This window comes from Myotis yumanensis, unplaced genomic scaffold (assembly GCF_028538775.1).
Source record: "Myotis yumanensis isolate MYYU_CA2020_CCGP unplaced genomic scaffold, mMyoYum1.0.hap1 SCAF_13, whole genome shotgun sequence".
In the NCBI taxonomy this organism is placed as follows: domain Eukaryota; kingdom Metazoa; phylum Chordata; class Mammalia; order Chiroptera; family Vespertilionidae; genus Myotis; species Myotis yumanensis.
The window spans coordinates 45435613-45459008 of record NW_027223764.1 but is presented as its reverse complement, the minus strand read 5'-3'; the positions used below and the strand labels follow the sequence as shown (position 1 = coordinate 45459008).

At 42.1% G+C, this 23396-nt stretch overlaps 1 protein-coding gene across 5 annotated transcripts in view; it reads right to left on the bottom strand.

The window, feature by feature from the left end:
* KAT6B (lysine acetyltransferase 6B) overlaps nt 1-23396 on the bottom strand; it is a 182158-nt gene that overhangs the window by 7200 nt on the left and 151562 nt on the right. For all 5 annotated transcript variants that reach the window (XM_070433040.1, XM_070433039.1, XM_070433042.1 and 2 more), the window contains exons 14-16: nt 3258-3489; nt 2788-2947; nt 1859-2194 (exon numbers count right to left, since the gene is read on the bottom strand). In XM_070433040.1, the coding sequence (XP_070289141.1) occupies nt 1859-2194; nt 2788-2947; nt 3258-3489 (728 nt within the window). The remainder of the gene's footprint in view (nt 1-1858; nt 2195-2787; nt 2948-3257; nt 3490-23396) is intronic.

Sequence of the window (23396 nt, the reverse complement as noted above, 5' to 3'; positions counted from 1 at the left end):
GAAGAGAACATCCTAGAAGCTTAACTGTAGATTTTAAAAGCTAAGGTTTGTTTTTCTAGCACATATTTTCCAATGGTGCTTGCTGGCTTCACATATCCTGTACATCATAGCTCTTAGGGCATCGCGGACACCAGTTTCCTATAAATGTTGCAATAATTAACTAGTCACTGGGTCACTCACTGAATACTTGATAACTGCTCAGGGAGCGCCTACTACATTCAAAGCACCCTAGGAAATAGGATGGTGCACAAGACTAGCCTCCTTGTTCCATTTCATAACTTCAGGAACAATGAAGAGGGTGCTTAAAGAGAGGATTAAAATGCTAATAGAGTCATTTATTGGTGGCTGCAGGGATGTCAGCAACTGATAATTTTATAAAATATTTTAATATAGAAAAATCTAAAAAAAGACATGAGATCTGCCTTACTTATATAAGATACAAACTTTTTTTTTCTAACTGCACTAAAGATTGGCACAAGTGACTCCCTGTAACTGCAATCATAAAACATATTTTCTCAAGCAAAAACAATTTAATGATACAAAATTTAAAAATAGGAATAACAAAAAGATTGGCTGCTAAAATGTAAATCTGTCAGTACTGGGTCCAAAAAATTATTGAAAATACATTGCAAAGAAGGGTTCAATATGCATGGTTAAAATTCGAACTCTAGGTAACCAGTACCCAAGAATTATTGTGTCTTACATTTTTAACTCTTTGAATGTTTACCAAAATGCACATATAAGCCTGATAATCATATCCTATAATTTAACATTTATGGTTATTAATTTCCCAAGTGGCCAGCCCTCCCTAATCCACTAGAATTTTCCCATCATGAGGAGAGCTAGTAGAAAGAGCTGGTTTTCTTCATTTGAGTCCACTTATATAATGGCAGTCCATATTGTGCCTGGATGATTCTGGTTTTTGCAGTTTTTAAAACAATTTTGTTTATATACATAACACATGAGAACATTTTCCTTGTAAGAAACCAAAACATTTCATAAGTCTGAAGTCCACTTTAAGGGGTGCTCCCTCCACCTCCTCCCCACGGCTGCCTTTCCATGGGAAGATGGCTGGTTTGAGCTGGGAGTTAGAACAGCAGGTTCTTTGACAAACACCACACAGGTTGGCCTTGGGGCGGTGTCTTAACTTGTACTGTGTTGTCTCTATTGGTCTTGGCTACACTAACATTATCCGGCCCCTCTCTATGTCACAGATGAAGATTGAAGACAAAGATATCAGATCCGGGTTGAGTCTCAGGACAAAATCAGTTTTTTACCTTCTGCCCAGGTGCAGGCAGAGAAACCACCAGGCCACTAAGATATGAGAAGTTTCAGTAATGTGTACTTGGCCACAAATGCAAAATACCAGCATCCAAATGAACGGCCTAAAATAGCTTCTAAAAATTCTATGCCAAGAACTAGAACAAGAAATAGCATCGGGAGCGCTGGGCTGGAGTCGAGCACTCACCTGGTTCTGGCTCCATCTCTGATGAATTGTGTGACCTTGGACAAATCTCCTGGCCTCTTGAAGCCTTGGTATTTTTATCAAAATTTGCCGAAGGTCCTTTTCTGTTCCCTCAGGCTGACTTACTCTAGCCCCACACACCAGCAGGTGGCAGTAACCACTAGACTAGAAAGCCAGGCTGCTCCTGGTTTCCTGTCACAGCACTAACAAACCTCAAAAAGTAAACACAATCATGACCGTAAGATAAATGATGATGATACATGATCAGTGGGACTGGATACAAACACACTACATCTAAAGAATGGAGAATGAAACAAATACTAACAGAATGTTTGCAATGCCCGGATTTGACTGAAGCTGACTCACAGACTGAAAATCTAAACAGACACATACCTTTCTCTTTATGGCAACTGACTGTGGTTTAGTTAATCTTGGAGGAGAGTTTTGAATATTTTCTTCTTCCTCTTCTTCTTCTTCTTCCTCCTCCTCCTCTTCCTCTTCTTCCTCCTCTTCCTCCTCCTCCTCTTCTTCCTCCTCTTCTTCACTGCTCTCTCTGGACAGCTCCATCAGCTGCCCTCGGTCCCCTGCCACTGGCCGGCTCTCCGGGGAATGCAAATATTTATTTTTCGATTGTACTTTTGCAGGTGATTGCCTACTGTTAGTTCTAGACGACAGGATTTCTTGCTCCTCCTTTTCCCAGCAGGTAGCTTGTTCCATTAGCCGCTCAGCCTAAGAGGGGAGAGGGGGTGGAAATGGCAGGCCGGTGAGAGGGCAGTTAGGCAGGCAGAGCCTCCTCGGATCAAAGGCGAAGCTAAGTCATTTCTGCTCAGGACAGTCAGCCAGCCAAGCAACATTCCAGCTGCATCATCTCAGGACTCTGACATCAGTTAGGATAACAAATCAAAGGAGATTGGGTTTCATGGGATATTTAGCAGTATTAATGATGCAGCGAATTGATTTGAGTCCTTTATCAGTACATTACATGCTCACTGGCATGGAGCACTTTAAGCAAGTTCATAAACACAAAGAATCGATTGACACTGCAGCCTTGGAGCTCAGCACCAAATTTGATCTGATTACATGCTGTCAGTAGTGAAAAATGCTGCTTTGTGATCAATGATAAATGTTTCATTTTTCATACTCAATTCAATAAAATTATCATGTCTTACCATGCAACCTCAGTTAGATAAATTAGTGCCATATCATTTCACAAGCTCTCTCTACATAACCAAGCTTTTGACAATGATGTTAATGACTTTCTTAGTTTAAGAATGCTCCAAGATTGAAATTACACAACTCAGGTTGATGAAGCCAATCATTACCTCTTTTTCAGCTTCCCGCTCTTCTTCAGAAACTGCGGCATTAGAAATTAAAATTGGGGTCCACCTCAGACTCTCTGGATCAAGTTCATTGGACCGGGAACAGGTTTTCAGCTTTTCCATGTGGCCCAGTATTAACTTTTCCCTTCTAATGATAACAAATCTGTAATGTGATGAGGCAGAACAAAGTGCAATCAAAAGCTGAAATTTCATTTCACCTTCATGTAATGACATATGCTAGCACTAATATTACCGGGGTGAGGAAAAATCAGAAAGCTCATCAATGCAAAGGTACGGTAGATTGAAATTTGACCAGCAAAAAAGTATCATTTCCTGTTTTGTTTTTACAAGAAAGGTTTTAATGATACTGTGGGGGAACCTTTAACTGGAATGAATCTGCCTGACTCCAGGGGTCCTTCCTGGTGCAAGATGCTTGAGAGGCAGCTGGGGTTGCCCAAGGCACCAGGACTCACCTGCCATCCCTCTTGTCAATCATGTGGAGGTGCTGCAGCGTGGTGGCGATGTCATGTGGGCACATGCCCGTAGCTCTGCTGATGGCCTTGATGCTGATGTGCCTCTCGTGGTGGTGGAAGAGATACTCTAAGATGACGCTCTTCCAATAGGCCAGGTAGGAGAGGCGGCCCAGGTCAGAGAGCGGCTTTTCAGGAGACCCTGCTTGGCCTTCTCTTCTAGAAAGCAAATAGCCTGGGGCAGAAAAGGCAAAGTCAACCTCACGGTGGTGTTTTCAGACATTGGAACAGGGGCCACTTGAAATAACATAAGTAGCAATAAGGTACAAACACCCATGAGAAGTGCACGAATTTTACGTACGTAGTCTCTTCCCTCAAGTTTCAGTGGTTTGGTCTCCCTGAATTATGCTTCTGAATCTTTTCTACTGGCACTGTATGTCAACTCATACAGCGAGCGGGAGCGTTCCAAACACACTGCGGCAGGTTTAACAACACCAAGGGCTGAAGTCATTGCTCCTGCGAAGTCTCAACAGTCGAGTCTCACACCAGCTTTAGATTCTTTCAGAAAGTAAATGTCAGGCACTTACTCAGAAATTCCGTCGAGGGACGACCCCAAAACATTAATGGGAAGTTGTTTTCCGCAGGAAGGACCTAATGACCCTTTGACAGCTGGGTCTTAATAAAAGAGCAGGGCCTCTGTGGACTCAGATGCTATATTGCTTGTTACATTTAACTAGCCGGCTGATCTGAAGCTTTGTTTTAAGACTAATGAAAGAATGTCTTTTAAGTCAACTGCTACAACTCACATGAGCTTCACCAGCTCTGATTTCACCTCTTTCATGCAAATTAATTTATAATCCAAATCCAGAACGTTATTCCTTTGAATTAAAACAAAACAACTCGCTTAAAGCAAACTGCTTTATGCATACTCAGAAAATCCCCGAGCAGGGTGAGCTTTTGAGTGTGCATTTCACAGCATTACTGTGAAGGTTCACTGGCAAAGGAACTTTAAATGAGAAAAACTTTAAATCCACTTGAAGGTAATGAATGAAAGCTGGTGGCTGTCTCGGTAATTAAGAGCCACTTATGGAGGAGAGAAGAAATGCTAAAAACTAATGGTGTCTACCTTGCTCTAATTATGTTTCAACAGCCTCACCTTCATGAACTTCCTACATTTAAACAAACATCAACCACATACAGTAGGTGGCAGCAATTACAAAACCATGCTAGTCTCTGTAAACCACCCAAAATCTTCAGCATTTTTCTTCTTTATCTACATTTCCAAAATGGCTGCATTCTCAAGAATTTTCTCGATTTGGGATTTTGTTTTGTTTTGTTACAATGAGATCAGCTTCTGATGCATTTTCCTGACTCTGAGAAATTACAGAACAAGAAATCCAACCCGAGCCTAGAGGTGTGTAACATATATAGCATTTTGCATTTTGATGGTTTTAATCTGAATGCCGTTATAAAGAACAGGCATATATTTAACTTTAGGTTTTGCTCCAGTATTTTGACTTATTTGTCTCTTTAACACATGTTTAAGTGCAAAGAATTTGATTGAATGCAAACAAGCACCACACAGTTTCACAGTCAGACCACCGATCACACGTCCTGCGGCTCCGCACAGGCTTTGGGAGCAGTGTCAGGAATGCTAACAGTGCGGCCACTGTGCCGCGTCCGTCCCGCCCCTATCGTTCGTGCCCTGTCAATATGGAGAAAAGCTCTCTGTTGCCAGAGTACAAAGGGTGCCCGAATCACAGAACACAGATAATTGGCACATCCGTCACCTGCCTCCTAAGTGCTTGGAACATGCTGGGAAATTTACTCAGTCAGCTGGAGGTACTCTGTGCTCCTGGAGGGAGAGAACCACAGAGCCATGGATATGGAACTGTCCCCCTTTTGTCCATGAGATCCCACAATTAAAAGTCCCCTGCAGTGACTGCCAAATTCCCTAGCCCCTCACTGATTCTTAGCTGAACCCCAGAGTTGGTGAGAGAACCCCCTCCCCCCACCCCCATCCCCCAGCCTAGCAGAAAGATTTCTGTATAATGCAAATGGTCACAAGGTGGTATATCCCCCACCACGAGCAACCTTACCCCACAAAGAGCAACCTCTTTGTTCTGTCTTCTTTTTCCACAGTCTATACTCTAGGACAAGAGGAAGCAGCCCAAACCTCCCCAAAATATATTTCACACGGCTGTTCATGCTTCCACACCCTGAGCAGTACAGATGCACGGTGCCAGGGCCTGGGCTGACGAGCGTTACTTGGGGTCTGTGGAGAGCCTTTAAGCATAAACCTGCCAGCATCCGCTACTCCCACCATGCGTGGCTGTCTTGGGGGACACTCCCTTAGACACAGTCTGCAGAGTCCTGGCCCTTGGGGGCCGAGGAGGCAGCAGCCCACCGAGGGCACAGCACTCAGAGCAAACACCTCCATCCGCACCAGCAAAAGCATCAGCAGGTTGTCAGGGGTGACAGACACCAACGTTAGGACCACATGACCGACCTCACTGCGTGGCCTATAGTTAGCCCTTTCTTCTCCTCTCAGACCTCACGAAGCTCTCCAGGAGCTTGCAACAAGGAAAGGAACTTATACCAAGAGCCATTTGCAAGTCCACAAAGTCTCCTCCTGAAGGAGAGACTGGGTTTAAACGGAATAGAGTTCCACAACCAGAAAGACCAAGGATACATTTCTGACGAGGTAAGTGAAATCACTTGTAATTCACTGAACTGCATAGCTGAGAAGAAAAAGTTGTGTCCTGTCTACTCCATCTGTGCACTTGCTGATGTAATATGTAATTTAAATTTTACCCACGACAGGCACTTTTCCTTAAAAAAGCTGTAGCTGGTGGTGGCACTCCACCACTTTGACCTTCATGGAATGTTTTACAGAATTTCTTGCCATCTTTTGTTTCCTTCTACTTTTCTTGGCTTCTCAAATCATAATTACTACATAGCTGGCGCACGGATAGAATAGTTTTTGGTAAGAATGTTTATTTATTAAGGAATTACAGAGATGCTGTGGTTTAAGTTACAGCTCTTAAATTTAACTTACCAAAAAGATTCCAAAAAATTGGTCTAAGATGCAGGGAAATAAAAAGCACTTATCTTGGAAGCGGGTGTGTTATCCTGAAGCATCTGAAACAAGTACAATACACCCTGGTGAATAGATTCCCATGGTGCTCTAACACCTTTCCTTAACTCAGGGTAGTTCAATCCGAAAACCTGGGCTCCCCCTGGGGGAGCCTGGCTGTTCAGACTGAAAGCAAAATGATGTTTGAAGGATAAACCCCAGTAGCTGCAGTATAATTAATCGCTGGTGAAATTATTCCCTTTAAATTGTCTGTGAGCCAGAGGTGCTGGTGAGCAGCACTTACTCTGCAATCGGGAGACTTGTAATTGCAAGCCGACTGGCCTGGAAATGCCTCACCCCCAGCAGCTATCTGGATACTAGTGAAAGATGGCTTTCCCCTTTTGTTCCAGTGGAAGGTGAGGTCAGTTTTCGTGCATGGACCACACACTGAATTCAAAAGGTTATCAGGGTGTTTGCATGAAGGATAGGTAGGAACAATGGGATGTCTGCAGAAGGTAAGCATTTCTCAGCTTTACCACAGGGGACCCACATTCACCTCACCTCTGCTAAGGCTGACATACTTGTAGTAAGAGAATCAATTATCATGTTAACTAGCCCCATCCCTTGTGTTTGAAATGGTTAACTCCCTCCTAGAGAGAGAAAAACAGTGGTTGCCTTCAGAGTGTTGCCTTCCCTTAGACAGATCCATTAAGATAAGGAAGGAACTATCCGGACAAGGTCAAGATCAGTTTTTTGCAGATCTAAATTCCCAAATTAATTGAACTCCCAGCATATTAGCTGCAAGGCTAACCCTCCTAAAATATGAAACATTCCTTCCTTTTAAACTAGTAAGATTTCAAAAATGTGGACTGGACCAGAAGTGAAATAATGTTCATAGGCAAGGTGTGGACATGGATAAGGATTTACCCCCACAAAGGCAGCCACCCCCTCAGCCTTGCACACCTTCATCTTCTACCATCTGGAACCAAACCAGATGAACTTCCTCAAATATTAAAGTGTAGACTTTGGCAAGCGACTCCCAACTCCCATCTGTCTGAATTGTGTGTTTGGGCTAACTAGCTGCTTTTAGGAGGAAGATAATCTTCAAGGATTACACACCTTTCATCAGACACCTGTTTAGCTCAGGAAACCCTGCTGAAAGGTTCGTATCAGTAGACAGCAGTGGATTTGCAAGCCTGGGAACTGACACCAAGCCAGGGATTTATGGCAGCTCTTGACCAGAGGAAATCCAATAGCTCTAACCATGTATCTCATGATTGGGGATGGAAATTCACTGGTCTGTACTCATCTGTTACTAGTATCTGGCTCTGTGACCAAGTGGATGAATGGCATGTCATCAGTTTAAATAGTGATAAATGAACTTCACAGCGATTTATGTCTCCTTGCTGAAGTTTTGTGGTGATTTTGCAATTGGTTTAAAAAGGAAGCTGAACCTTAGCTTTCCCATTGTTTTTCTTCTTAAAAAAAAAAAAAAGGTTTTACTGATTTTAGAGGGAGAGAGAAAAACATCAATGGGCTGCCTCCTGCACGCCCCCTACCAGGCATCGGGCCTGCAACCCAGGCCTGCGCCCTGACCGGGAATTTCTTTAATATCTGGCTTAACAGAAAACAGCTACATTCTCACATCTGCTTTGGTACTCAGTCTGTTGTGATATCACAGGTCATGAAATTTCCTGAAAACTCCATTGCACACTCATGAGAGGATGAGAATGAAAGGGACAAAGAGTAAGTATCCCAGTATTACTTTGAAAATAGTTGTGACTTTGCAGACTCCCTGAAAGGGCCTTGGGGATCTCCACGGGTCCCTGGACCATACTCTAAGATTATCTGCCTTAAATAAAACATAAGGATGATATTTAAAAGTTGGACAACAAGGCCATGGGTATTATGAAACAATATGGCATTTACTGAATAGAGTATGGCAGATCAGAGGCTCTATAAGTTGGTTAAGAGCAGGGTTCCAGAGCTGGACTGCTTGGAATGGAATCCAGGGTCCACCATGTGCCATCTGTATGACCTGGGGCAAGTTTTTTTTTAAAAATATATATTTTATTGATTTTTACAGAGGAGGGGAGAGGGATAGAGAGTTAGAAACATCGATGAGAGAGAAACATCCATCAGCTGCCTCCTGCACACCCACTACTGGGGATGTGCCCGCAACCAAGGTACATGCCCTTCACCGGAGTTGAACCTGGGACCCTTCAGTCCGTAGGCCGACGCTCTATCCACTGAGCCAAACCGGTTAGGGCTTGGGCAAGTTTTTTTAACCTCTCTGTGCTTCAGAACCCTCATCCATAAAATGTGAATAATCATACCTATCTCTTAGGGTTGTTGTATTAAATGAATCAAGACAGAGCGTGATCAGTGCTTTGCATAAGTGTATAAAGTTTCTATAATATGCAAAGCATTGTTCAAGCTCTGTCTTGATTTATTTAGTACAACAACCCTAAGAGATAGGTATGATTATTCAACATATTGAATAATGAAATCTCAAGGTGATCATTTGGGTGACTAGATATCTTTTATGTATGGGAAAGAAATAAAATTTGGACAGAAGAAAAGAGGCAGACGCTCTACAGAGTTGGATTGAAAAGAGCTACCTTGCTTTTCTTACTTTTGCCTCAGGCACCTGAAAACCACTCCACTCACTCCACTGCCTCAGATAGTTCTCTTCATTCCCCAACCCCCAGCTAACCACCCAAGTATAAATTTAATTAAAGAAAAAAATTATACATATATAGTGCCTCAGGAATGAGCTCAACAAACTGGCGACAAAGTTCCCAGCAAGCACAGTTCTGTGCCCCACAAATTCCCTTTGGTCCTTAAGTCCTTAACTTCAAGGACAGTCCTCGGGAAACAGCAAGCCCGTCAAACCACAATAACAATGACTGCCTGAGGGCTTCAGCAGAACCAGAGACAGTCCCAGGACAGATGAAACAAAGACCCAAATGTTCTAGAGGACCCAAATGTATAAGGCCTGCGCCAGTCAAACCCAGAGAGTGGAGACAGTGGTCTTTGGGGAAGGAAGGCTGGCTGCCCTGGATCACATACCGTCTGTTTCTCTAAGCCTCTTTTCATTTTCAAGATCTCCCTTCTCAAAGATCCCATGAGCTCCTGGCTCCAGTGTTGAGCTCTTCCTCAATTATGTGCAGGGCCACTGGTCTTTCTTACTGAATTTCCACTCCTCCATCCTCTCACCCCCACCCCTAAGTCCTCTCTGGAGAGGAATGATATTCTTTTACCTCCCCACAAGATGAATGGCAGGGGCAGGACTCCCCTGTTGCTGTGGGATATATATTTATATTGACAAGCCTACAGACCCCACCGGCATTTACCAGATAAATTCATGATTCTGTGAATGGGTGTGGACTCCCTTGAAGGGGGTGGTCATGCTGTGTGTTAGTCACCCAGAGAAAAGGTAGGTGCTCATATGAACTCATAAAAATGAATTCACAAATAGCGCCTCAAGTGGCAGGAAAGGGCTCTCCCCGCTCGGTGGCAACCTTGTGTTGAGGAGAGTGAACATCTGTATATGATCTCCTCCTGAGCTGGCAGTGACCAGGGCCAGAGACAGACCCCTGTGAGACACCACAGGCCAAAGATGAATCAATGGTATTTTTATAATTATAATTAGCTGATGAGAATGCCTCTTTATTTCTCCGTTTTTCTATCCTCTAGTCTAGCCCAATGGTTCTCAGCCCTGGCTACACATTCAAATCAGTTAGGGGCCTTTAAAAACTGTGGATGTCTGTATCCCACCGACTCTCAATTCTTGCCTATCTCAGGCCAGTTTGGGTTCAGATGTATTATGGGTTATATCAAGCAAAGGGTCTTGGCGACTATACCTTGGCCAGAATGTTAAGTGGGGGTGCAACACCAATCCCACTTCTCCATTTTTGCCACCCCAAAGGGCTGTGGTGGTAGCAGTGGTGCTCATGAGAGATGCAAGTAGAAGGTGAGTCCTGGGGGAAATGGAGAGGTCTAAGAGTTGAGGCTGCTAACCGGTTTGGCTCAGTGGATAGAGCGTTGGCCTGCAGACTCAAGGGTCCCAGGTTCGATTCCGGCCAAGGGCATGTACCTTGGTTTCGGGCACATACCCAGTGGGGAGTGTGCAGGAGGCAGCTGATCGATGTCTCTCTCTCATCGATGTTTCTAGCTCTCTGTCCCTCTCCCCTTCTCTCTGTAAAAAATCAATAAAATATATTTAAAAAATTAAAAAAAAAAAAGAGTTGAGGCTGGGAAGGAGGTGGTCATTCATAAAACAGCTCTATAATAGACATCATAGAGGTTTATTTAAACATTTAATGAAGGAATATTTGTTTATGTGTGGCATGTCACCACACCAGCCAAGTCCTGGTCTGGTGTAATAGAAGAATAGCATTTTTCTTTCTAGGAAGATGACCATGTATAAAATAGATTTGGTCTCTCAATTTTCTTGTTAGAAGAATGAAGCACCTCTGACAAGGATAAAATGATTGTGGAATGAGTGATGTTATACTCTGTCAATAGCACTTATCCCCAAACTAAAATCATTTGGGGAAGGCAAGAACTTTAAAAAAAAATATGTTCCTTACATATACTTGCAAAGTAACCAAGATTCTTCATGCAGCCCACTGACTATTACAAAGCTAAGCAAAGCTCTGATTCACTCAGAGGGGCTCCTAACTAGGAAATGGGTGGTAAAATATCACTCCCAAGGCCTTCGAAGTGACAGAAGTTAGAAAAACATGTCAGAATAATGCCCTCTGCTTTTACCTTTTTTGATTTTCCACAATTCAAGCCACTTTCAAATTCTGGAAAGCTTTAGGAAAAACAAATTTACCAAAAAATGTTTTAAGATGAAGTAGTGTGGCATTTTACAATTATTCTCTCTCTTATAAATATTGAAGATTCCATCTGAAACGCTATTTCAGAAACTAATTTAATTTTCCCAAGTTGAAACCTGGATAAAACTTCACATTTCAGTTACAAAATCCTGGTAATAAGAATTTACCATTAAAAAGTTATGAGTTCAAACACTGCATTAAACACATACACACTTCAAATAAAGCATCTGCTCCAAGCAATTAGCTGCGTGCTCTTACCATGTTTCACCTGGAAGACTATTCTCCTATTGCTGAAACAATACAACCAACCTTCTCCTTAAATGAACTACTAAAAGCAAAAACTAGAGTTTCTTTTGCCCAGTTTTATAGGTCTGAGGTTCTGTGGGGGCAACTGAGACAGTTCGTTCTAATACCTCATCATTGGGTCTAACCCCACCCAGCAGAGCGGGACCGGGAGTGTGGCCGTCAGCGTGGACACTGCCTCAGACCCCAGAACCGAGCTTTGGAAGACAAGACGGTTACAAGAGCAACTTGCCTTTCCATGTACTCTCCCACTCCCCTCCCAAATCCCGTGTGTGTGCGTGTGTGTGTGTGTACCAGCTATGATTTTCAAACATAGGACAAAGTACGCTGTAATTCCAATTCTGGGTGATGAGCTTTCACATGGCAAGGCTGAAGACAGAAAAAGGGAGAAATAGAAATCTAAGATTTTTCTTTGTTTTCAAAGTACAATTTAAAAGGAAATTTGTCAGTGTTTGACATAACTTTCTAAAATCAAAGAACATCCCCATCACCCAATCTGATTGATCAACTGATGTTGAAAGTATAAGGTAGAGAAACTACCTCTAGTTGTCCTCGGGTCATCTAGACAAGCAGTCCTATTCCACTTATCTGCAGAAATAGAAAACTTCTCTTTTCACTTATTTTTTATTTATCTCCCATAAGCTTTCAAGCAGGATTTGAGGCAAAAACCCTCTGGCAGTAAACGGTGCTGTCCCCACAGGGCTGCCGATGAGGCCACTTTGACAGACGTGCAGCACACGTGCAGGCTGGGTGAAATGAGCCGTTCAATGTAGTGACTAGCTACAGGGGTGTAAGTACCTAGCCTTGAATCCTGCAGGAATCTTAAGGTCCAAATTGGCTACAGTTAGATGTTAGCTGTTGGGAAAACAAAATCACATAAAGGTTCACCACTAGCAATATTAAAAGTATCAATTACCTCCCTTTCAGTTAGTAGGTGATACTGTACCTTTCTCGAAGTCCACCGTTTAGACAGGCTCCCTAATACTGGCAGTATTTAGAGTTGAGACTTCAGTAACGATATATTAATATTAATATTAGTACAGCTTTTGTCACCATATACTAACATTATCCCTGTGAGCCTTCTTACTGTGTGGTCGCTGTTAGTCAAAGAATCTGCATTCAACTTTCAAAGGATTGCAATGGTTTAGTAATGTGTTCCACAGTTGAGTGCCTACCCTGTTATAGGCACTTTTCTAGTTAGGTTGTGTGTGTGTGTGTGTGTGTGTGTGTGTGTGTGTGTATGTATATATATACACACTCTATTTTCCAAATTTAATAAGAAAAAAAGCTCTGGGAGTTTAATTTGTTAACTAGTATGCAACTGCTAAACACAAGAACCACAAACTACGTAAATAACAGGAACTCAAATAGACATGTTAACAGCTAAAGTTCATTTTTTAAGAATCAATTCAATATGCTACATGCAAGCAATCAATCACACTGTAATCATCATTTACAAATCAAAGTACAACGCAGATACTCATGGGGGCAAATACCACTCGGTGGAAGTGTGTGATTATGGATGAGCAGATTGAAACTGTAAATTATGTAACTGTCTCTTGTAATTACCCTGCTTGAGAACCAAAAGAAACTTCCTGTATAATTTTGCAAGAGAATGGAGAACGAGATACAGAGTCGCTTTTTAGTTGGTCCTAAACCTTCAACAGCTATTTAATTATGTGTGATGAGGTCAAAGAAAGGTTATGCCTAATTTATGAAAAGTTGGCAGGGGGCTATTTCAAAGTAATCCTCTGAAAAGCTCCGAAGTATTAACAAAAACTGATGAGTCCTCTTATTTGTCAAGAATGATTTACCTAAATTATTTGGTAAAATAAACAACATTTAAAACAAATTCACAGGCGTCATTCACTTTATTTCCTCTCTAGAAACATTCATTATGGGTCTGCATGTTTTTAACTGGATGCAACGGAAAAGCTGCGGGTGTAGGAGCTGTCAGAGGCTTCCAATGCATCTTCTGCTTTGGTAGGGGAAAATCTCATTAAGTTCTTTAAATTCGGGGGGAAAAGCTCCAACACTGGGCAAACCACAGGATAGGACTTCTAATCTATGAACAGAGAATCATCTTAAGCAGAAGGAAGCCTATTTTGCAATAAATAATCAGCAGAATCTCAGTTCAGCATATTCCAAGACACTCTATACTTTTTCTTTCCCTTTCTTAAAATCTAGCTTCTACCATCTTTTCTATAAGCATTGTTTTTAGTGCCTAATGATCTATTCCAAATATCAGAACTGAATATTCACCATTCTAGGAAGAAGGAAGGGCAATTTCCTACACTTACAGTATCTGCCAGTTTTGCTTTCTCTCTTTAAGGATGGAAGGATGGAAGGAGGGAAGAATGGAAGGAAGGAAGGAAGGAAGGAAGGAAGGAAGGAAGGAAGGGGAAAACAAACAAGAAAAGTGCCAATATTGCAGCATTTTTTCTTTATCTCTTTGGCCTCTCTTCCGTATTTTCTCTTCAGTCCACCTCAATTCTGCATGAACAACCCTTGTTGGAATCCTCTAATTTATTGCCATTCTGTCAACATACAACCTTTCAATTATGTTTCTCTAGGTTTAGGAGTGGACACAGAATTTGCAGGAATGCTATTTTCTAATGGACTAGACTCAACACTTGAAAGGATATGATTCTAATAAGTTTCAGTACATTTCCTTCACATAGAATTGGTTCTGCAAAGTCTGACCTGGAGTTGGTGCCAGTATATCAAATATCCATGTACTCACATTTGATCTTAAAGCAGGTGTCTGAAGATGTTTGGGTGTGTTTGTAAATCACAAAGACAAGAGCTCTTTAAAGAGCTCTGAGAGGGGTGTGGAGGCCAAAGCACTCGGTGGAACTGGGGTCATCACAAAGCCCTCTGTGGTTGCTCTATTCGTCCCCAACAACAGCCAAGTGGGCATATGTAGCTCCTCTCCCTCCCATCCCTGTTCTGATGTCATTGAGGTGGGATCTTCTAGGCCCAGATGTAAGGCCAGCCTGTAGATATTGTGGGGGAAGGGGAGAGGAAAAAGCCATCTTTTGCATATGAAAAAGGTCCCTGCCTAACTTTTCCCCATTCCTGGAGGTGAAAATCCCCATGAGAGGGTATAGGGAGAATTAACAGTCCTTTCCTGCTGGCTGTGTGGCTCAGTGGTTGAGCACTGACCCATGAACCAGGAAATCATGGTTTGATTCCCAGTCAAGATACATGCTGGGATTGCGGGCTTGATCCCCAGTAGGGGGTGTGCAGGAGGCAGCCGATCAGTGATTCTCATCATTGATGTTTCTATCTCTCTCCCCACCTCTCCTTTCCTCTCTGAATCAATAAAATATATTTTAAGCAACAACAATACAGTCCTTTCTTTACCTGCATGCCTTCACAGAACGGCTCCTAATCTCCAGAATCCACAAATATCTTACCTTCTATGGGAAATGGGACTTTGCAAATGTGGTTAAGGACTCTGTGATGGGGAAGTTATCCTGGAAGATCCAGGTGGGCCCAAGGTAATCACAAGGGTCCTCCCAAGAGGAGACAGGAGGGTCAGAGTCAGTAGTAGGTGATGTGACCATAGAAGCAAGAAGATGGAGTGATAGAGGAAGGGGCCGTGAGCCAAGGAATGCTGGCAGCCTCTAGGAGCTGAAAAAGGCAAGGAAATAGATTCTCCCCTACAGCCTCCAGAAGGAATCAGCCCTGCTGATCTGTTTTAGAATTCTGGTGTGCAGACTGTAAGAGACTAAATTTGTGTTGTTTAAATAATATAATATAATCCTATATAATAAAAGCATAATATGCAAATCAACTGAACGGCAGAATGACCAATAGGCGGAGGGCGGGGCCAGTGAGCAGGCAGTGCCAGGCCAGCCAAAACATGTGCCAGTGGGCAGAGGGAGGGGACGGCAATGGGGGAGGGGTGTTGGCGCCGTCACCTGATCGACCCACCTGGTCACCTTCCACTGAAGGAGGTCAGACTGAGGCTGTGGGGAGCCGGCCTAAGCCAGCTGTGGGGAGCAGGCCTAAGCCATCAGTAGGACATCCCCTGAGGGCTCCCGGACTGTGAGAGGGTGCAGGCTGGGCTGAGGGACCCCCTGAGTGCATGAATTTTAATAATATAATATAATACCACCAATGAGTCAAAATTTTCCAGTTTTAAGAGTTACAAAAATCTAAGTCAGATATCATAGGGTGTGACCACCATTTTGTTAAAAAAAAAAAACCCATACACAATAAAAATAAAACACAGATGCAGAAAACTACACTAAACATATATATGTATAGCTTAATTATTATAAAGCAACTATCCTATAATCACCACCCATGATCAAGACATAGAAGTTTGCCATCTACCTACCCCGAAAACCTTCCATTTGTCCCATCCCAATCACCCCTCCTTTCTCTTTCATAAGTAACCACTTTCCTGACTTTTTTTTAATCAAAATATCTTCAGGCACTACAGTATATATCTTTTAAATCTCTTTTCATCTATGGGTTCCCCTCCATCCCTTTCTTTTCCTTATAATTTCTCTGCTGCTGAACTAGGGCCATTTGACATATAGCATTTCCACAGTCTGGAGTATGCTGACTGCATACTCACAATGCAGTGCAATTTTTTCCCTTTCCCTCTGTGTTCCTGCAGAACAGCTGCTGGATCCAGAGGCTTGACCAGACTTGGGTTGATCCTTTGGCAAGACTACAGGTGTGGTATGTTCCTTCACCAGGAAGCACACAATTCGGGGCTGTCCCCTGTTTGCAATGTTTGCTACTATTGACGCTCAATGTCTAGATCCATTAATTCATTGGCAGAATTACAATATGGTGATGTTTTAATTCTATCATTTTGATTTCATTTGTTAACTGGAATACATTTATTTTAAAAAGCCTCCCCTCACTGATTATTTGATTACCTAGTGGTACAGTCCATACAGGAAAGGCAGCTTAAATGGTTCACTTACCAGTTTTCAGGGTAATGAATTGGTTCCTATCATCCCATAAATTTGTCTTTAAATATCATTATGAACATGTGAGTTTAAACATTTGATGAGTTTCAATCAATTGTAATTCTTATCTAATTATTATGTTTATTGTCCAGTGGGAGCCTCTTCAAGTGAATCCTGAATCCTTTTGACAAGACCCTAATCATTTTTGCCTCTTTGCTGCCTAGTATGAAAAGAAATGCACCTTTTTACTGAACAAGTTCGCTACTTCATTTTAAATCATTTAATTCCTGCCCTCAAAGGGCATATGCAAATATATTGTGTAAAGTGAGACCTGCCTGTATTACATTTTCTCAAGATTTCAGCAACACTTTTTCCAATACTGTATATGACTACCGTATTGATTAAGAGCAGACTGAAGTGATCACTGCCCCGCCTCCCTGCCCTATGACACCTGCCCGGTTCAGACCACCATCACATCCTGCCTGAACATTGCAATAGCATTACAACTGGTTTACTAGTTCCAGTCTTAGGTCCCCCTACATAAGTGTCCCCATAAATGTTAAGCCCTGGGACCTGAATTCCCCGGTCTGCTGGGATACAAACTGCATAATCTCTGACAGGCAAACTGCATAATCTCCTTGTGTCTCAAGTTTCTATGCCTCAGATGTTTATTATGAGAGTTAAGTGAATTACTACATATAAATCACTTTAGAATAGTACTTGGCACTTAGTAAGCACACAATAAAAATTGACCTGCCATTAATATCTCCCCCCCAAAAAATACTTTCTACTGTATAATCACACTGCATATTTTTTTCCAATATGGACAAATGGGTAACATGCATAACTGAGTTGCCTTTAATCCACTCAACTGTTTTAAGTACTTTATAAACATTCATTTAAAACAATTTTATTGAAAAAGGAGCTCCTATATGATGTTAATCCAGAGCAACACTCAATATAAATAATTATAAAACAGAGGTTTCTATATTGGTAAACATGAAAATGTAGCACTAATAGTAGAGTAAAAGTATGTTAACCATAAACCTGTGGGAAGGCAAGAGTCAGATTCCTAACTAGTATTCCTGACATAATTCTAAAGAAACTGAAGAAAATCTTTTGCTTTACCCAAACAAAATATTTTTTAAAAACCTTACAACTAGCTGAAATTCTATGTGTTCAGAAATGCCACCATGAGAGGAGGTTTTTATCTTAGAATATTCTACTTCAGAATAAGCTGGAAATATGTTGAAGGGGAATAGTTCCCAAACTAGGTATTGCACTAATTCCACCAATCAGAACAAACCTTTCTTGATCTTGTTTTGATAATGGGAAAACGCTTTCCTGCCCAGGGAAAGGGGAGAGAGTTGGGAGCATTCCCTCTGCACTGACAGAGCCCTGTGTGTCCCGCTCACCGAGGAATCCTCCGTGTTTGACTGTCCACTAGCCTGTGGGCAAGGACTGGACCGTGTATCCTTATGGTCTCGTCCCCTAGGCTGACCCTGGCACAGTCTGTGTTTACTAAAGGAAGGGGCAAAGGAATAAATAAGTGAAAAAATGAAGACAGATGAGATCTGGGATCAGGCACCAATTCTGCCATAAGCTGGTTGGGATGAACCTGGTAGGTGTTGTCAGTGATACAAATAAGAGGACTAGATTTGGGCACTCATTTACTCCCTCCCCAAACCTTTTTTGGGGCACACCCACTACATGCCTGGCACCATGATCAGGGCTTGGAGTTCAGCAGTGAACACCTAGCCCTCATGATGGCATTGCTAAGGTTCCATTTAATGCTAAAGATTAGGTTTTCTCAGACTAATTGCATGAATGAAATTTGCCCAGTAGTGGGTTTTAAAATGGCTCATTGCAAATTCTGGTCAGTGTTAGAAATCCAAGCAGACAAAAGGTGTGTGTGTGTGTGTGTGTGTGGTGGTGGTGGTGGTGGTGGTGGTAGGGGGGTGGGTAGGGGGGTAAGTCCACTTGCATCCCAAAATGTGAAAAAATTCTGAGCTATGCAAGGCAGAGCGGTAGCAGCAGACTGCACGTTTCAGAGTTACGTTTTCATTGAAGCGATGAATACAAACTATACTATAAGAGCTATTATTTGCTCTTATGTATGACAAGCTTAGTTAAAAAAGAAGACACATAAATAAATCGTTAGCCGCACTGCCTCATATAACTCATTTCAATGCATTCAGTAACAGTCAACCTCCGAATAAATCACTGAATGCTCAATTTTCAAACTGATGCTATCTTTATCATATTAAAATATATTGTTCTTCAGTCCAATGTAATAAAACAGCAACGACAAGGCTTTTAGTACAACATATTATAATGAGAAAATAAGGAAAAATAGCCAGTTTCCTTATTATATTAAACTAGAATTCTATTAAAATATATGTCATCATTACACTTGATTACACAGGTCAAAACATGCCTTCCAATACCCGGCGAAAGTCTGAGGATACAGCTGCCGGTCCATCTTCCAACAAGTGTCATGGTGGCGCTGGGGGAGGGGCTCCCAGCGCAGAAAAGCCTGTGAAGGACTCCAGCACCATTTCAAAAGCGGAGCTCATTATTCTTTAATGATTGCCTCGGCTGCGCTCACCCAGAGAATAGCTGCTGGGAAAGCTATGCAGGGAGCAGCTTCCTTGACAGTTCCTTAAGACTGAAGCTAGAATTTTCCTTCCCAAATAAATGCATGAGGAAATGAATTGTCTGATAAAACTAGGAAAAGGTAAGTAAGTGTCTCTTCAACCAAGTGTGTAAATGTGAATTCTGTCACAGCTCTCCTTTCTCTGCCCGAGGTGTGTGGATAATGACAACCTTCCTCCTGATTGCGACTTAAATGATCCTGGGACAGAGGCTGCACTTGAGCAAAAATGCCAGACCTTTAAAGAAGGCAGGCACACCCGGCATCATTTGGAAGGAAGCAAACCCCAGCTCACTGATTATATTCTAAGAAAATAAAATTCTTTTTCCTAAGAAGCACATGTGAGAAGAGAGAGTACACTAAGAAAGCTCTTCCCATGGTAATTCATTTAATATTTGTTCAACAAATAATAAGAACCTATTAAGTGCAAACTTTTCCGGGAAGTGAGCCTGAAGCAGAGAATAAAGTCTCTACCCCAGGAAGCTCTTTTTTGGAGATGGAGATGGACAGGGAACAATACATATATAAAGGACATATGCCACTTTCTAAATGACTTAGCATGTACTCAGTCCAGAGCATTATTTTTATGATCAGTGCCACTGGAAAAAGACAAAACTATTAAATAAAAATTGCACAAGGAGGTAAATACCTCACGTCAAATGTATAGCTTCATTCAATTGGCTTAGCTCCTCATGGGAGTATAGGTGGCATGTCCTCAAAACCCACCTGTGATGCTTGGCTTATGGGGCTCGTAAGTGGGGGAAACGTGTATCCTGCAGCTCACCCAAAGAGGGAGTTTATGCCCTACGGGAGAACATCCTCAATCCTCTCCATCAGGGATCAGGCAGAATTCACATGCCCTGCTGGGGTAAAAGCATGAGGCTGCTCAGGGCAACAGGCACCAGAGCTCTGGCCACCCTGGGGCTGAAGGTGGCATAATCTAGGGCAACCTGTACCCATTCTTGAGTCACCCGTTGGAAGTGCAGCCCTAAGTCAACCACAACAGTGCAGAGATGCCCAGAGACCCTGGCCAGAGAAATGGGGTGTCTCCCCAGGGCCTGTCAGGCTGGGACCCAGCTCCTGGAAGAATCTGCTTACCCAGATATTATTTATAAACAGCTTGCCCTCTGCGAGAAGCTAGTGATTCCTGTAGCCTTGGTTTACCAACAAGAAAAACATGGCTTGCTGGACCCGACCAATCCAATCCCTAAATTAAAACTCCTTCTTTCTATAGCAGTCAGGCTAGTCAGTATCAAGTATTTATTAAAATTTTTTTTTCAAATAAGTATTCTTTAATATATATGTGTGTGTGTGTGTGTGTGTGTGTGTGTATATTTCAGAGAGGAAGGGAGAGAGATAGAGAGATAGAAACATCAATGATGGGGGAGAAACATTGATCAGCTGCCTCCTGCATGACCCCTACTGGGGACTGAGCCCTCAACCTGGGCATGTGCCCTTGACTGGAATCGAACCTGGGATCCTTTGGTCCCCAGGCTGACACTCTATCCACTGAGCCAAACCAGCCAGGGCTCAGATAAGTATTCTTAAGTTTTACTTAAATTATGTTTTGAAAAGTTTGTAGGTGGAAGCTCTTTTAAAGTGGTCTATTGAAGGCAGACTGTTAAAACTGGAAGTTGCTAGCTAGCCACCTGAGCAACTGTGAAGTGTACCCCTCTCTGTAGATATCATCATGGCACCAGTGCCTAGCATCTAAGACAGGAGGAAGAAGTCTTCGCTCTGAGAGAATGGACACAGTGAGCCTCTCAACATCACATCCTTCTAGGCCGGCGGTTCTCAACCTGTGGGTCGCAACCCCTTTGGCGGTCGAACGACCCTTTCACAGGGGTCGCCTAAGACCATCCTGCATATCAGATATTTACATTATGATTCATAACAGTAGCAACATTAGAGTTATGAAGTAGCAACGAAAATAATTTTATGGTTGGGTCACAACATGAGGAACTGTATTTAAAGGGCCAGAAGGTTGAGAACCACTGTTCTAGGCAGAGATGACATATGAGGCTTTCCTTCTAATTCTGCTTGATGGACCTAAAAAGGCAGAGAAGAAGGGGACAGGCACCAGAGAGAAGATGCTTTCTCTTCCTAAGTTGTGCTTCCTCAGGAAATCAGCCAAGAGCTATGAAGAGGCTAAGGGGAAGACATTAAATTAGTCATTAGAACCAGAAGGGGGGAAGAATGAAGGTGCCGAAAATTAGACCAGTTACTACTTCTCATTGAGAAAGGAACTACGATGTTAAATTGTACCCAGAAGCATCTTTCTTTAAAAGTTTATTGTTTATCTTACTTTTCTTAAATGCAGTTGTGCGCACATGAATCATTTTTAAGAAAAGAGAACAAATGGAAGGACACTGCTAACCACACTTAGGACATGACCATGTTTATAACTTGTAGGCACAACATTGGGCCATGTGCACCCACCTAGCAGCACACACTAATTACAAACTCAAGTTTCAAGCAGTAACAGACCTCATGAAAGCCAAGGTGAAACCCCTCAACATGAGGTCACAGGAAACGTCTACAAAGGCAATGCCTGAAATGAGTGCCTAATTCATGCAATTACTCCTACTTCCTCCAGTAGCTCTCCAGGAAGGACAACCCCAGACACTGCACAACATTTTAATACTGAATTTAAGAAGCTGCTTACAAAATGTTATGATTGTTTACAAATAAATAGGCACTAATTTTTAAAATGCCTGAATGTACAGTTAACTGGACATTTTATGTAATTGGTAAGCTTGTTGCTTGCATGCTAGTCACAAAAAACTAGAGTTGTGAGTTTGTAGACTTTTAGACCTATTGTCATCTACCAAGATTAATCGAAGGCTGGAGGAAAGAAGAAAAAGTTAATATAAGATTTCGAATTCTTATAAATCTAGGTAGTATATTTGATTATTTTACATTAGGATGGAATGAGGAATTTCATCAAATGCCTTTTCGGAAATTGTAATACCATGTGGATATCACTTTTTGTTTTCTCCTTAATCATTCTCCATCACTACTTTCCTCTCTTCTTTCCACCAATGTTCCAGTTTCTCTAGCTTAAAAACAAAAACAACCATATCTGGTTGGTGGAGCTTTTTGAACTCAATTCTTTAAACCATAGTTCCTCCAAAATATACTGCTCACATCTTAACTTTCTTCTCTGAGGCTCTGAACACTGGCTGGGGGGTAATCTTAGACAAGTCTCTTAATGTCTCTGCCCCTCCACTCCAGATGATTAACAATAACCTACTTCCAAGGTCTTTGAGACAATTAAGTGAGTTAATGTGTATAATTCAGGCGACCAGTGGCTGATGCACAGCAAGTGCTGTAGAAATGTTTGCTACGACTGTAACTATTATTGAAATGATGACCTTTTAGCTTCCCTGACATAACTGCTTCCCCAACACAGTTCTCTCCTGATTCTCTTCCTACTTCCTTGGTGACTTTCCAATTTCCTTGGTGACTTCCTCACCCTCTATTAAACCCCTGAACACTGGAATTCCAAGCTCTCCATTCTCAGCACTGTTTCCCTACACTATCCCTGGGCTGTCCTCATCCACCTGTGGTTTCGACCACCATTGCATGCCCATGACTCCCAGTAGCTCCCTCCAATTCAGACCCTGGCTGAGCTCTGACCTCCACTAAAAGCTGCATGGTGGTGTCTAAAATCAGTGAAGGCAACGTGACCAAAGCTGCACTCACTACCTTTCCTCGCTCAGTTCATTCATTCCTGTAACCAGAGCTCACTGAGCACCAGGCAGAGCTCTCCCTGCTGCAGAACAACAGGAAACACCTTCCTATTTCCATGCATTGTTACCGCCTCCGCCCTGGGCCAGGCCTTCATAGACTCTTGCTTCTTAAATTCAATTTCTTTCAAGTTACAGCAAAAAGTATGAATAAGAAGAAAATAAAAATTGCCTGTAATTCTAATTCTACAGATAATCTGGAAATGTATTCCCTTCCTTTCTTTGCATATACTTTTTACATAATTGAGGACATATTATATATACAATTTTGTGGGCCACTTATTTATCATAAGTACTTTCCTATTTTATTAAAAATCCTTCAGAATATAATTCTTAATGGCTAATAATGTTACATTATATAGAGATACCATAATTTTCTCAGGGGAGTGGTTCTCTCTTACCTTTGAACACTGAGGCTGTCTCAATTTTTTCTTAAATTGTAACTAATGATACTGAAGAACAAAACATTAACTCTTGAGTGGCAGCACTTGGGGGATTTCATTTTCTCTTGGTATTATAGCTGTGCTTCTCTAACTTTCCACTATGAGCTTATATTGCTATAACTGGGGGAGGGAAGGAA